This window comes from Gymnoscopelus braueri, assembly GCF_963280865.1.
Source record: "Gymnoscopelus braueri genome assembly, chromosome: 8".
Taxonomy (NCBI): domain Eukaryota; kingdom Metazoa; phylum Chordata; class Actinopteri; order Myctophiformes; family Myctophidae; genus Gymnoscopelus; species Gymnoscopelus braueri.
Window position 1 is genome coordinate 12,124,117 of NC_137609.1, and position 13,284 is coordinate 12,137,400.

Below are 13,284 nucleotides of genomic sequence, written 5' to 3' on the forward strand. Positions count from 1 at the left end.
ATCTTTAATTTCCACATGAAACATTTATCTTGTGGTTCTCCTGTATTCATGCTTGGCAAAAAATACATCTATAATGTAAAGATAATATACACAAATGTACTGTATACACACCGGTATATTATGTATTTGTGTGTGTGAAAGATTGACCTTTTAAATCCTTGAAGGATGTTTGAATTGAGCTTTTAGTTGAATTGTCAATCATTGTTTCCTTTTTAATTATTCTGTTTAGAGTTCTGTTGATTCGGATGGAAAACGTGACAATGGTTACCCCCCTGAAGATGCCGATTGTGTTTGAAATGGAAGGCTTTCAGGTGGCAGAAGGCCACGGGTCTTGGCTTTTCTTCATAATTCTGCTCAACTACCTGGCGGTGGTGCTGGGCAATGGGCTGGTGGTGAGTGGCATCATATGCAACAGGGCGCTGCACAGACCCATGTATGTGATGGTCTGCAACCTGGCAGTTTGTGATCTGCTGGGACCGACGACTGTGCTGGTTCGCCTCATGATACACTTCTTGACGGGGCAAAAGAGCATCGCTTACAACACTGCCATCTCCCAGGCCTTCTCCGTGCACGTTTACGGTGCTGCGGTGCAGACCATTCTTTCAGCAATGGCCTACGACAGGTATTGGACTGCAGAGCACTACTTTTAGGGGCAAATAACTTATCCATTAGTTTAGTTCAATGGAAGAATTTGACGCAGGAAGTCCTGATGGCTTTTTATTATTATTATGTATTTAAAAGATACAAATATCAAAAACTGCCGCAAATATCAAGCTATGTACCTTTTTTACGTATACGACAACTGGTACTACTAATGTACTAATTATGATGATTTCGTTTTACAGGTATTTGGCTGTATGTGAGCCACTGAGGTACCATGCCATTATGACGACTTCCCGGCTGGTCTTCTCGTGTGTCCTGCCCTGGCTGGTTGCTGTTCTCTTAATCGGCGTGCTGTTTGCCCTCAATGTGGGCACGCCGCTGTGTGGCAACATCATCAACCATGTCTACTGTAGTAACCGCTCCATTCTGCGAAATGCCTGTGCGCCCACTCCAATAAACAATATCTATGGTCAGGTTTAAGAACTATAAATCCACACTAAGAAATTAATAACACACTTGGGATATCCTTTTTAACATTTTGAATGAAACAAAAGGGTTATTTGGGTCATTAGTAAAGTTATTAATAATTTACTTTAGTAACAAGGTTTGCTGGTAACTGTTTAACACGGTTTTAGATTTCAATCTGTTATACAGTAGATTCAACATTTTACTTTTCCCAAAGGGGTGCATGAGATTTCACAATCATAAAATCATGTATTTAGCCTGGTTATGAAAGAAAACACTTATTTTCATACCTTTAAAAGAACCACATTAGATTTAAGTTCAGGTAGACTATGATAATATATGGCATGTATGGAGGATAGCATACGATTTATAATTTTCAGCCTTGAGCGCATACTAAAGAGGACTTCAATTCTTTCTTATGTAGTTTCTTTTTGTTTATTTCTTAAAGGGATAGTTCACCCAAACAATAACTTTTTGTCAATCTACTAGTCACCCCATGGAGACTTGAATTCATGGATATTCTTTAGTTTTTGTCGCATTCCTAAGCCGGTAGGAGACACAAAGGTGACTCTTTGTGTCTCCTACCGTAACCGCTGCCGGTCAAATTTCAAATTATTGGCTTAGGAAAGCGACAAAAAATAAAAACATATCCATGAATTCAAGTCTCCATGGGGTGACTAATCGATATAAAAACAGTAATTTTGGGGGTGAACTATCCCTTTAACAAGTCTTTTCACTTAACTAGTGTTTACGGATGGCATCCCTCCCCTCAGTCCTTTCATGTTTAACTCCCTTCACTGTCCTAACACAGTAAAGTAGGTAATGTATAAATGGGTGACGGGTCTCTTGTCTGTTTTCAGGTTTGAGCATGACCTGGTGTCTGAGCACCGGCACCTTCCTCGTTATTGCCTTCTCCTACATCAAGATCCTCCAGGCCTGTGTTAGGCACAGCACCGACAGTGGGAGTCGCAGCAAAGCAGTCCAGACCTGTGCCACACACCTGGTGATCTACGTCTTCTACGAGCTGTCCTCTGTGGTCATCATCATGAGCCAGCGATTCAGCACGGCTTCTCCGAATGCCAAGAAGTTCTGTGGCATTTTGTTTGTTAGCATTCCACCACTCATCAACCCCATTATCTATGGCCTTGTCACTAAAGAGTTGCGCTTAAGTATAATTAAGCAATTAACCAAAAAGATTATGCTCAAACAGACCTCGACCGTCAGAGCTATCAACTGAAAGTTGGTTAATGGACACTGCCTGTGTTTTTGAACGTCTAGTTTCATCAATAAATTCCCCATTGTCAAAATGTTGTTAATAAATAAATACAAATAAAATAAAATACACAATGCATTAAACCCCGGCTTAATGCAATAGCATATTTCATTTGCTAAAGCAAATGTAAAAAAAATACACCAGTGGTATACTTTAAAATAGATTAAAAGTCCATACTGCCTTAAATGCATTTAATTGTCTATCCACAGCTTTGGCAATACTGTATATCGTACTTAAACATAGACTATTCTTCTGTTGATATCTATACTTTTATACTTTAAGCATAATTACGTTTTCTCCATAATGATAATGAATTTTATTTGTATAGCACCTTTCCAAACAAAGTTCCAAAGTGCTGCACAGAGCAAGAACAAAAACACCAGACAACAGAGTAAAACATGAAATTTGAAAAACAACATAACAGTGTATACAGTCATATAAAAACAATTAGGAAAAATACTTAGTGTAGAGGTAGGTTTTCAGGCGTGACTTAAACAGAGGCACGGATGGTGCTAACCTTAGCCTGGGTGCCCGGGCGGCGAAAGCCCGATCCCCCCGGGTCACTAGGTGAGTAAAAGGGACCTCAAGGAGGGCCTTATTTGAGGATCTAAGAATGCGCTCAGACATAGAAGGGCACAGCATATCAGAGATATAGGTAGGGGCCAATCCATGCAGGGCTTTTTAGGTAATAAGTACAATTTTAAAATCACTCCCGGAGCTCACAGGCAGCCAATGAAGGGCAGCTAGTATGGGTGTGATATGGTCCCGTTTTTTTGTACCAGTGAGCAGTCTAGCTCACATAGTCATTAATAGTCATTAAAACATAACCAGATGTACCTGAACAACTGAGTCAATGTTAGCCAAACATCATTGCACTGTTAACTTGAAAGGTGTGCTCAATAGGGTGCAAATCTCCACCAGGAAGCATGCCCTAATAGTGATAGCCTATGCAATGAAATTACTACTAAAGCCATGAAACAGTAGTGCAGCATGTGATTATACCAGTTGTACATCATGTCTTCCTGTCTCTCTTTCATACACTTTCATTGTTAATTGTTAATGCCATGCATCAATTATGTTTATAGCACCATTAAAGGAGAATTCCGGACAAATTAAGTGTTATCTTTGATGTCTCGTTACTCACCTACCGATGTGAAAAGTAGCGTTCTTTTTTTTCATATATTCCCCTGTCGTCATTTTTTAAACACCCTCCGTTGTTATAATGGGAGCCGCTGGGTTAGTGAAGTTCGTCTATTATAACCGACGCAAAGTTGTTTTTTTCACTACTAGTATTCATAGTAGAGTCTCATGATAGTCAAACATGCGTTGAAACTATCTGCGAGGCTGCCGTCAATGGCGAACGATTTAACACTGGTTGCTTGTTTCCAGATTCTGGCAACACGAGTTGCCAGGTTCTGGAAGAAACAAGCAACCAGTGTTAAATCGTTCGCCATTAACGGCAGGCTCGCAGGAATTTTCAGCGCATGTTTGACTATCATGAGACTCTACAATGAATCGTAGTAGAGAAAAAAATAACATTGCATCGGTTATAATAGACGAACTTCACTAACCCAGCGGCTCCCATTATAACAACGGAGGGTGTTTAAAAAATGACGACAGGGGAATATATGAAAAAAAAGAACGCTACTTTTCACATCGGTAGGTGAGTAACGAGACATCAAAGATAACACTTAATTTGTCCGGAATTCTCCTTTAAATCAAAGGTTGTGATTTGAAAGTCTGCCCCAATGAAATTGACAATGCAGCTTCAATTAATCAGGCCAAGGCCAATTATTGGGGCCGGCATTGTTACTGTATGATCGGCTGAGTCCTGCGCTCATGAGGCCGATCTTTGTTTTTATTTTGTTCTGCAAACACATCTATTTATCATTCATAATATGTTTTTATGTCTTCGTCTAGTTTTTTGAAAACTAGACAAAACGTAGATTACATTTGTCAAGTAGAGTGCAGAGTGCAGATCTACTTAAGCAAACAACAGAAAATATATGCTGCAGGGTGCTATTGTATGAATTAACATTGTTTATTTATGTAAGTTTACTGATGTTCATCATTCTTTGTCTGAAACAAGGACATGTTGCTACCAGCTGATAATGCTGTCATTGACAGGGATTTTAAAAGTAGGACCCAAATGCAAGGGAAGGCGGACAAAAAATGTACGTGGAAGACTTGGTTTATTTCTCCAATAGCAAACAAGCAACAGGAACAACGGACTACAAAACCAAACTACAGAAAACAGACGATCCAACAAACATTCAGGGAAACAGACTTGTATAAATACAGTTTACAAATACAATTTAGCCAGACACAGGTGAACTGAAGGACAATCAACATAGGGATTATAGCTGAAACTAAACAGGACACAGATGAACCAAATGAACCATAAATCAGGGAAGGTGAGACAAGACAGGTAACAACCGCAGTGGATGACAGGAAACACAAGACCATTACTTAAAAATAAAATTCAAGAACACACTTCAAAAACAGCACACGCAATGCAGATTCTGACATTACCCCCCCTCAAAGGGACGGCTCCCAGACGTCCCACAAAAACAACAAACGGGAGGGGGTCCGGCGGAGGAACCGGGGCACTGCACCGGGGAACAGGACTGAACTGGCAGGGCGTCAGCGGGGGCAGCCGCCAGGGGTTCAGGCGAGACGTCGGTGAGGGCAACCGACGAGGAAACAGGTGGGACACAGGCTGGGGCAGCCGACGAGGAATCTGGCAGGACAGGCAGGGTGTTGGCGGGAACAGCCAACAAGATTTCAGGCAAGACTGGGGGCGGAGTCACTGTAGCGCTGGGCAGCAGTAGAGCCTTATGAACGCTGGGCAGCGACACACACTGGACACTGGGCAGCAAGGACTCCAAGGCGCAGGTCAGCGGGGACTCCAGGGCGCTGGGCAACAGGTAGCGTTGGCGATGTCGGGAACCATGGCGATCACGCCCCCTTCTGGAGGACCCACGGATTCCCCTGAACACGACCAAACGAGACCCCTCAAATGGGTCTCGGGCTGGAGTCGGCTCAGGACAGACAACCCTAACCAGTCGACCACTAATGTAGGATGGAATGTAAATGGCTACAGTATATCTGCGTATGTGTGCATGCGTATGTGTGCGTGCGTATGTGTGTGTGCATGTGGATGTGGATGTGTGTGTGCATGCGTGCACACCCCATGAGAAAATGAACAACTTTTCACCACTGGAGCTGAATGTGTAGGCTAAGTAAAGTTTTAGTGGTGTGTTATGATTGCAATGTCATACTTGGCCTGAAACTATATGAACAGAGAGAGATTTGAACCTTCCCTGGAGGATATCAAACATCATCCGGGGATGCTCATGGCCAGCTCAAAACCCAGGCTACGCCTACATAAAAGCCACACCTAGCTCTGGTCCACTGCGGAGAGTATGGCTTTCAACAATCGAAGACTGTCTTTGTTTCTGTGAGTAGTGAACGTATAGTGTTTATTTTTAAGTGTTGACATTGTTTTCCCGTTCAAATGAGGAAAATACACATGCAGTCGCATAGCGTTAAGGAGAACTCCTAACGTATATATAGACCACACGCCACTACAATGCCATATGCCAATAGAGAGTATGCACATGCGTCACTTTTCCACCGGGACACGCCCCCCTCATCTAGACTGAGTGGCAAAACATTGAGCAGCATGGAGCGTTGGAGTTTGGAAGCGCTTGTTGGAAATCACTCAAGGGTCCTGCGTACCACCTGTTTCTAAATTGCACATAATGCAGGAGGCAGCAGGACATGGGTTATTGAAAACGAGCGCTTCCAAACTCTGACACTCAGAAAAATAATCACCTGCACAGATTTAATTGACAGAAAGTAACATCTGTCGACGTGGATTTTTAAGAAACACAAATTTTGCAGATAGAAAGAGGTAGGTGATTCAAGCTTTCCTTACAGCTGCCATGTTGATGAGTTTAACGTTTTTTGAAACAATCAGATAGGACTTTTCTGTTTGGATGTATGGGCTGTGAAGGCCAGAAAGTAATTTTTTGCCACTCAGTAGGCGTTCCCGCATAACTTCCGGGTACGATGATGTCACGCGCATAGCCTCTATTTAAGACAAGGCCACGCCAAACCCTACCCCCTAAAACGCCCTGTCACGTACACACAAAAACAGCCCAAACACAGCCTATGCCCATGCCCACAACAAAATATAAATGTCCCCTAAATTATTTCTTACATCTGTAATCAGTAAATCTCACACATGCTCTACTTTCTTCAATAACCACAATAAAAACTGTACGGCTTCCTTAAAATACATGTGTAATATTGAATTTGACTAACGATCAATTAAATGTTCATTTAATCTATTCACTGGCTATAACCATTTCTAACCATGTCCTAAATTGAAGCAGAATAAAAAAAATCATCATCTAAGGGCTGTGCGGATGCATTTTGTTTTAATTTTCTTTGTTCACCTTCATTTCAATGTCATTTAAAACATACTAATTATCAATCGATATGCAAAAATATATTGTGGGTTGATATTTTATTTACACATACAACATCACATTCTTCCACTTTTAGGGATTCACCCACCTTAACTTTGACGTTCTGGTAAAATTATAGCACAGACCCTTATATATTATATAAGAGCTATAGGGTAGCATTCCCTTTTGTTTGTCTTTACTGAGACAGCCAGTAAGAAATCTGAGAGCCTTCCCATGGGATTTAAACAGACAAGCAAGGGCATTATATACTATAGCCACAAAGGAATAAATGCAAAAGTATACATCTTTGTCTGCCTTTGTGTATGTACTGTATGTCTATTTAAATATAGTGACAAAGGGGGAGATAACATATGGAGTGCATTTAAAAATATATATATATATACACACAGTATATGCATGTATTAGATAAGAATAACATAACTCACCATGCTAAGAATTTGTGACTTCATGTCTGGTGGCGTACAACTCAAAGACTTTGAATATGTGTTTGAAAACGTTTTCCTTCCAAGAAAAATGGATAAGTTGTGGAATTTAATCTCTCTCAACTAAATTGAAGTTAGTGTATAATGTCCTCATTACTTCTCCCTGGAGAAGATGTTGACAGTTGCTATGACAGCTGACATCTTGCTGACATCATATACGGCCTGAATCCGAGAAAACAAACCCTTCCCCACATTTATAAAAACAGACAGAGGGTGTTCTAGTTACTTGCTTAAGGTTGTCTGGTGAACGTTACAACGGGGAGAAAACGGACTGTTGAGGAACGAGGAAGAAGAAAAGCAGGTATTTTTCTATCAAAAATGTTTTATTTCAAGAAAAGTATTTTCATCATTCCAATTTAAGTTGAAACCGAGTAAGCACAATGGAATCCAAGCCATAACAGATTCTGCTTGAGATGTCTTCGTTCTAAAGCAAAAACTAATCAACTGTATGGTGACTCATGTCATCCATATTGAGTGATGCGGCTTTCTTGGTTTTTCCATTGATTACATTTAGCAGACAAAGTAATTGTAATTTCCTAACCTTAGCTTCGCCATTCATACTGAAGGCTACATTTAAATAGTTTTTTGTTTTAATTTTTAACATGGAGTCCAAAAATCTAGAGTAGGCATAGATACTGCCAATCATTTATGGCAGTGGATAGAAGAGTTGTGAGCTTTAAACCCAGATCTGTGCATTTGTAACCCCCACTAACCTTGAGTACTGATTAAACCTGGTCTGACTATACTGTATGTTCCTTCAAAACTGAACATGTTTGTTCTGTATTTCTCCAAAGTAAAACCATTCTCTTCAGTTTCCCGGACTAGCTCTATGTTTTGCATTTATATTTACAGGAGACTACTATTGCTGATTTCTTGTACAGTATGTGCCTTTGACTGTGCAACTTTCTGTCTATTGTCTGAGTCGTGACTGTACCGTTTCTCTTGTTTTAGGTCGATGGAAAACTACACTTACAACAGCCTCACGCTCCAGCTTGAGGGGTTAAAGGTCACAGAGAAATCTGTGGTCCCTGTCTTTCTCTTCTTCTTCGTTTCCTACCTGTTTATCATGTTTGCCAATGTGGGGATTGTAGTTCTGATTGGCATAGAAAAGAGCCTTCACCAGCCCATGTACATTCTCTTTTGCAACCTGCCAATCAATGACATTGTTGGTAACACTATCATGGTGCCTCGTTTGCTTAGAGACATTCTGGTGCCTCCGTCTGAGCGCCTCATCAGTTACCCTGAGTGTGTGGTCCAGGCGTTCTGTACGCACATGTTCGGTACAACCTCTCACACAATACTAATGATCATGGCTTTCGATAGGTATGTGGCCATCTGCAATCCCTTGCGCTATGCCACCATCATGAGTAGTAAAATGCTGATTAAGCTGACTGCGTCTGCGTGGGGTGTAGCCTTTGTTTTGGTGGGTATTCTCCTTGGCTTAACCATACGGCTGGACAGATGCAGGACCATGATCACAAACCCTTTCTGTGACAACGCTTCACTGTTCAAGCTATCTTGTGAGAGTGTTTTTATCAATAATGTCTACGGCCTCACTTTCACTGTGGTGCTTTTTACTTCATCTATAGGCGGTGTAGCTCTCACCTACACTAAGATCACTGCAGTTTGTCTGACCAGTAACAACAAGAGTTTGAACACTAAAGCCCTGAAGACATGCAGCACCCACCTGTCTGTATACATGATTATGCTTTTATCTGGAATGCTTATTATTGCTCTTCATCGTTTCCCACAGTTGTCAGACTATAGGAAGCTCTCTGCCATTATGTTTCACATCATCCCTGGCAGCCTAAACCCCATCATTTATGGAGTGCAGTCTAAAGAAATACGCAAATTCTTGTCAAATGTATGTCGGTCCAAACAAGTGTTTCCCAAATTTTAAGTGCTTTTTTTTCCTTTTCTGTATTATTATTATTTTGTAAAGGGTACATGATGAATCCTGTAAAAACATGCATCTGGAGCATCTTGTTGCAATTTACTTGTCTTTTGTTGGCATGTATGTATTAAATACCTGCAAATGGTTGCAGATAAGTGAATTATAATGGGAAAGTATTAAAATATGTCTACGGTCATTTTGATTGCTCAACTTATTAACATATACACCACACAATGAATGACATTTTTTAAGTTGCACATCGTTTCTTTTTGGATTGGTGCCAAACTGACATACAGTAGATGTCAGTTTGGCACCAATCCAAAACAGCATTTCAAATAGTTTCCCATTCGTCCGTCTTGCTTAGTAATATGGATTGTTTTTATACAAAAAGAGCAGAGGGTTGTACCTAGTTACTGTGGTTTCAGAAGAAATTCCTTCAACCCACACAGTATAAACTCACCTAAAACCTAAAAAACATACAGATAATGTTTAGACAGTGTGTGCTAAAGTTTGAAATTATTATTGAGTAACATACAGTTTGAACAAAGAATTTGGCCCAGAAATATCTGACTATATCATCAATAGTATTCAGATTTATATTTTTACAGTACTATCAACTTGCCTGATGTTGCGAGCATACACACACACACAAATATTTCTGTCAACAATAATCTATGAATGTACAGTTTTCAACAGTTTTCCACACGGTACAGTAAATATAACTAATCTTGTTGAATTCTGCGCTTTTCATCTGTCGATAATATTTTGTGAATACTGTCCTTAGATTCGAAAGGCTGAAGTCCCCAAAACAGATCAAATGAGCAGAGGGAAGAGTGGTTTCCTGCTCACTGATGACTCTGTGAAGTTCCTTTAATGCAGTGTATGTGTTTGCTCCTGGATGAATGTTAGCTACACAATGATAACTGCACCAAGTTCTCTAGTATAGGTAGAAAGGACGACATTTTAACATTAAATACTGAAGATCCGGTGAGCATAGTGTATTGAGGATCTGCGTGTCCCTACACCAGGCTTGGTTAACTAGATCAGTGGTTCCCAAACTTTTTAGCACGAGACCCAAAAGAGAAATTTGATGTCTCTCCGGGACCCAAACTAGTGAAAATAGCCGATCTACAAGCTCACAACGCGCTGCATTGCCTCACTTTGTGAGCTTCTTGAGCTGCTATTTTCACTATACTTCTTAAAAGTCTTTTTACATTTATGGAATTTCTTTGATTCATTTATGAAATTATTTTGGAAAATGTTGGATTTTTTTAAATGATGAAAAGTTTGGATTTTTTTTGTTTTGTTTAATCTTTTGAAATATTTATTTCTTTATGTACTGTAGGCAACTAATAAAGGGGATATTTGCTTACGACCCAGTGTTTGAGAACCACTGAACTAGATCACATGGGTTAAGGACAGACAATATGCTGTGTACATGCATACAGAGATTTTTGAAATGTACAAATGTTTGTACCTGCATAGACAACTAGTGCAAAATTGAGTTGGCCCTGTTTTGTTGAGTGTGCTAATGATGAATTGTAGTGTGTTTTGGCAGCTTAGGTCTTAATTAATAGTGTTAGTATGCAAAAAAAAAAAAAAAAAAAAAAAGGTAAACTGCCAGGCCATTGCATCATTCATTATAATAGTTATTTAATTTAGTTACCTTAACAAGTCATGTATAAAGCTTATACTGTAGCTACATAAAGCGTAAAGAGCTGTGAAACTGAAGAAATACTATTAATGCAAAACAATATGCATTCCTGTGTGTGTGTGTGTGTGTGTGTGTGTGTGTGTGTGTGTGTGTGTGTGTGTGTGTGTGTGTGTGTGTGTGTGTGTGTGTGTGTGTGCACACACACGTGCGTGCGTGGCTGTGTGCGTGTGTGCGTTTTGTAAATCGCAGGGCCCTGACTGTCAATAGCAGGTTTTTTTTCATATGTATGTGCATTGAAAAGTTAGTGTGGCATACTCCGTCATACAGTACTGTGCCAACAATTGGCATGAGACCTACGTGGGTCTCATTAATATTAATGTTATTAATATTAATCATTATTCAGATGATTCAGTGATCTATAAAAGTAGGTATGGAGGTCTTTAGTGTAGAAGCGAAGGTAGGCTCGTGAATATTAAGTGATCAGAAGTGAGCAAAGCAGGTATTGTACACTACTACTACTACTACTACTACTACTACACTGCTACAAATTAGACATTCCATATAAAGTATAATTGTCTTTTCTGAATCAAGTCATAATATACTGTAACTGTGCAGTATCATGTTATGCAAGAATTTTCAGCTAGATATGTAGTACAGAACAGACTTGTGGGGCAACATTTATATTTATTATAAGGAGACACTGAGCTCCCTTTCTTCTCAAGACACTGAGCTCCTCAGCATTAATTATTTCAATGCGTCCTTAACTACCTGTATCTGGTCAAAGCAGAGAATACCTGTTTTGCATTTTAATTCTTAACAGCTACTGCGATGTTTCTAGATTGACTAAAAATGTATGAGGGTACGGTTACACCAAGCTTTGATTCTGCCTATGCGGCAAATGTTGCCAATGCTTTTCAATGGGAACGGAGCGTTTTCTTGCAAAAAGCATTGTCAGAATCCGCCATATAGGCAGAATCAAAGTTCGTGTGACCGTACCCTGAATCATCTCTCTTGTTTCAGGTTGATGGAAAACTACACTTACAACAGCCCCACACTCCAGCTTGAGGCGTTAAAGGTCACAGAGAAATCTATGTACCCTGTGTTTCTCTTCTTCTTGATTTCCTACCTGTTTATTATGTTTACCAACGTGGGGATTATAGTTCTGATTGGCATCGAAAAGAGCCTTCACCAGCCCATGTACATTCTCTTTTGCAACCTGCCAATCACTGACATTGTTGGTAACTCTCTCTTGGTACCACGTTTGCTTAGAGACATTCTGGTGCCTCCGTCTGAGCGCCTCATCAGTTACTATGAGTGTGTGGTGCAGGCGTTCTTCGCACACATGTACGGCACAACCTCTCACACAGTGCTCATGATAATGGCTTTCGATAGGTACGTGGCCATCTGCAATCCCTTGCGCTATGCCACCATCATGAGTGGTAAAATGCTGATTAAGCTGACCGCGTCTGCGTGGGGTGTAGCTTTGGTTTTGGTGGGTATTCTCCTTGGCTTAACCATACGGCTGAACAGATGCAGGACCATGATCACGCACCCTTTCTGTGACAATGCTTCACTGTTCAAGCTCTCTTGTGAGAGTGTTTTTATCAATAATGTCTACGGCCTCACTTTCAGCGTGGTACTGTTAACATCATCTATAGGCAGTGTAGTTCTCACCTACGCTAAGATCACTGCTGTTTGTCTGACTAGTAAGAGCAAGACTTTGAACACTAAAGCCCTGCAGACATGCAGCACTCACCTGTCCTCATACATGATCATGCTTTTATCTGGAATGCTTATTATTGTTCTTCATCGTTTCCCACAGTTGTCAGACTATAGGAAGCTCTCCGTCATTATGTTTCATGTCATCCCTGGCACCCTAAACCCCATCATTTATGGAGTGCAGTCTCAGGAAATTCGCAAATTCTTGTCTAATGTATTTCGGTCCAAACATGTTTTTCCATAATTTTAAGTTGCTAATTTTACAATTATTTGTAATTACTGTACTGTACATGTGATGGATTACATAAAAACACACACCTGGAGTGCCCCGTTGCAATTGACTTGCAAGTATTAAATACAGATGGTTGAAGATAAGTGACTTACTGTAATGGGAAAGTATCAACATATTGAAAAAGAATAAAGTGAGCACACTGGTTCTCAGCTTCACTTTTGTATTGCTGTTTAATATTTAGATCAAACAATCTTCATCAGGAAGTTATTTTATTTTTTATTATTTAATGTTGATCTGCCGCTTGTCCAGCACCTGGACACTGCATAGGATTTCTCTTTGCCAAAGTATCAAAATATGTCTATATTAAAAAAGAATATATATATATATATATATACAGTATATGTATATTTTGATTGCTCCACTGATTGACATACATCACACAATGACATACTGTTGTAAACTTGCA

At 40.1% G+C, this 13,284-nt stretch overlaps 3 protein-coding genes across 3 annotated transcripts; all 3 read left to right on the forward strand.

Moving 5' to 3' along the window:
* Positions 1-245: 245 nt before the first annotated feature.
* On the forward strand, positions 246-2,305 carry LOC308090679 (olfactory receptor 10A6-like; the record flags this gene model as incomplete). The annotated part of the gene is made up of 3 exons (XM_080435945.1): positions 246-622; positions 846-1,072; positions 1,929-2,305. The coding sequence occupies 3 exons, from the start codon at positions 246-248 to the stop codon at positions 2,303-2,305; spliced, it is 981 nt and encodes a 326-aa protein (XP_080292071.1).
* A 5,960-nt stretch (positions 2,306-8,265) lies between these two features.
* On the forward strand, positions 8,266-9,219 carry LOC308089685 (olfactory receptor 8G17-like; the record flags this gene model as incomplete). Its single annotated transcript, XM_080434543.1, has 1 exon — positions 8,266-9,219. Exon 1 carries the CDS (start codon positions 8,275-8,277, stop codon positions 9,217-9,219), a length of 945 nt encoding a protein of 314 aa, XP_080290669.1. The 5' UTR covers positions 8,266-8,274.
* Positions 9,220-11,864: 2,645 nt separating this feature from the next.
* Positions 11,865-12,830, forward strand: LOC308090680 (olfactory receptor 8G17-like; the record flags this gene model as incomplete). Its single annotated transcript, XM_080435946.1, has 1 exon — positions 11,865-12,830. The coding sequence occupies exon 1, from the start codon at positions 11,892-11,894 to the stop codon at positions 12,828-12,830; it is 939 nt and encodes a 312-aa protein (XP_080292072.1). The 5' UTR covers positions 11,865-11,891.
* Between the last annotated feature and the right edge of the window lie 454 nt (positions 12,831-13,284).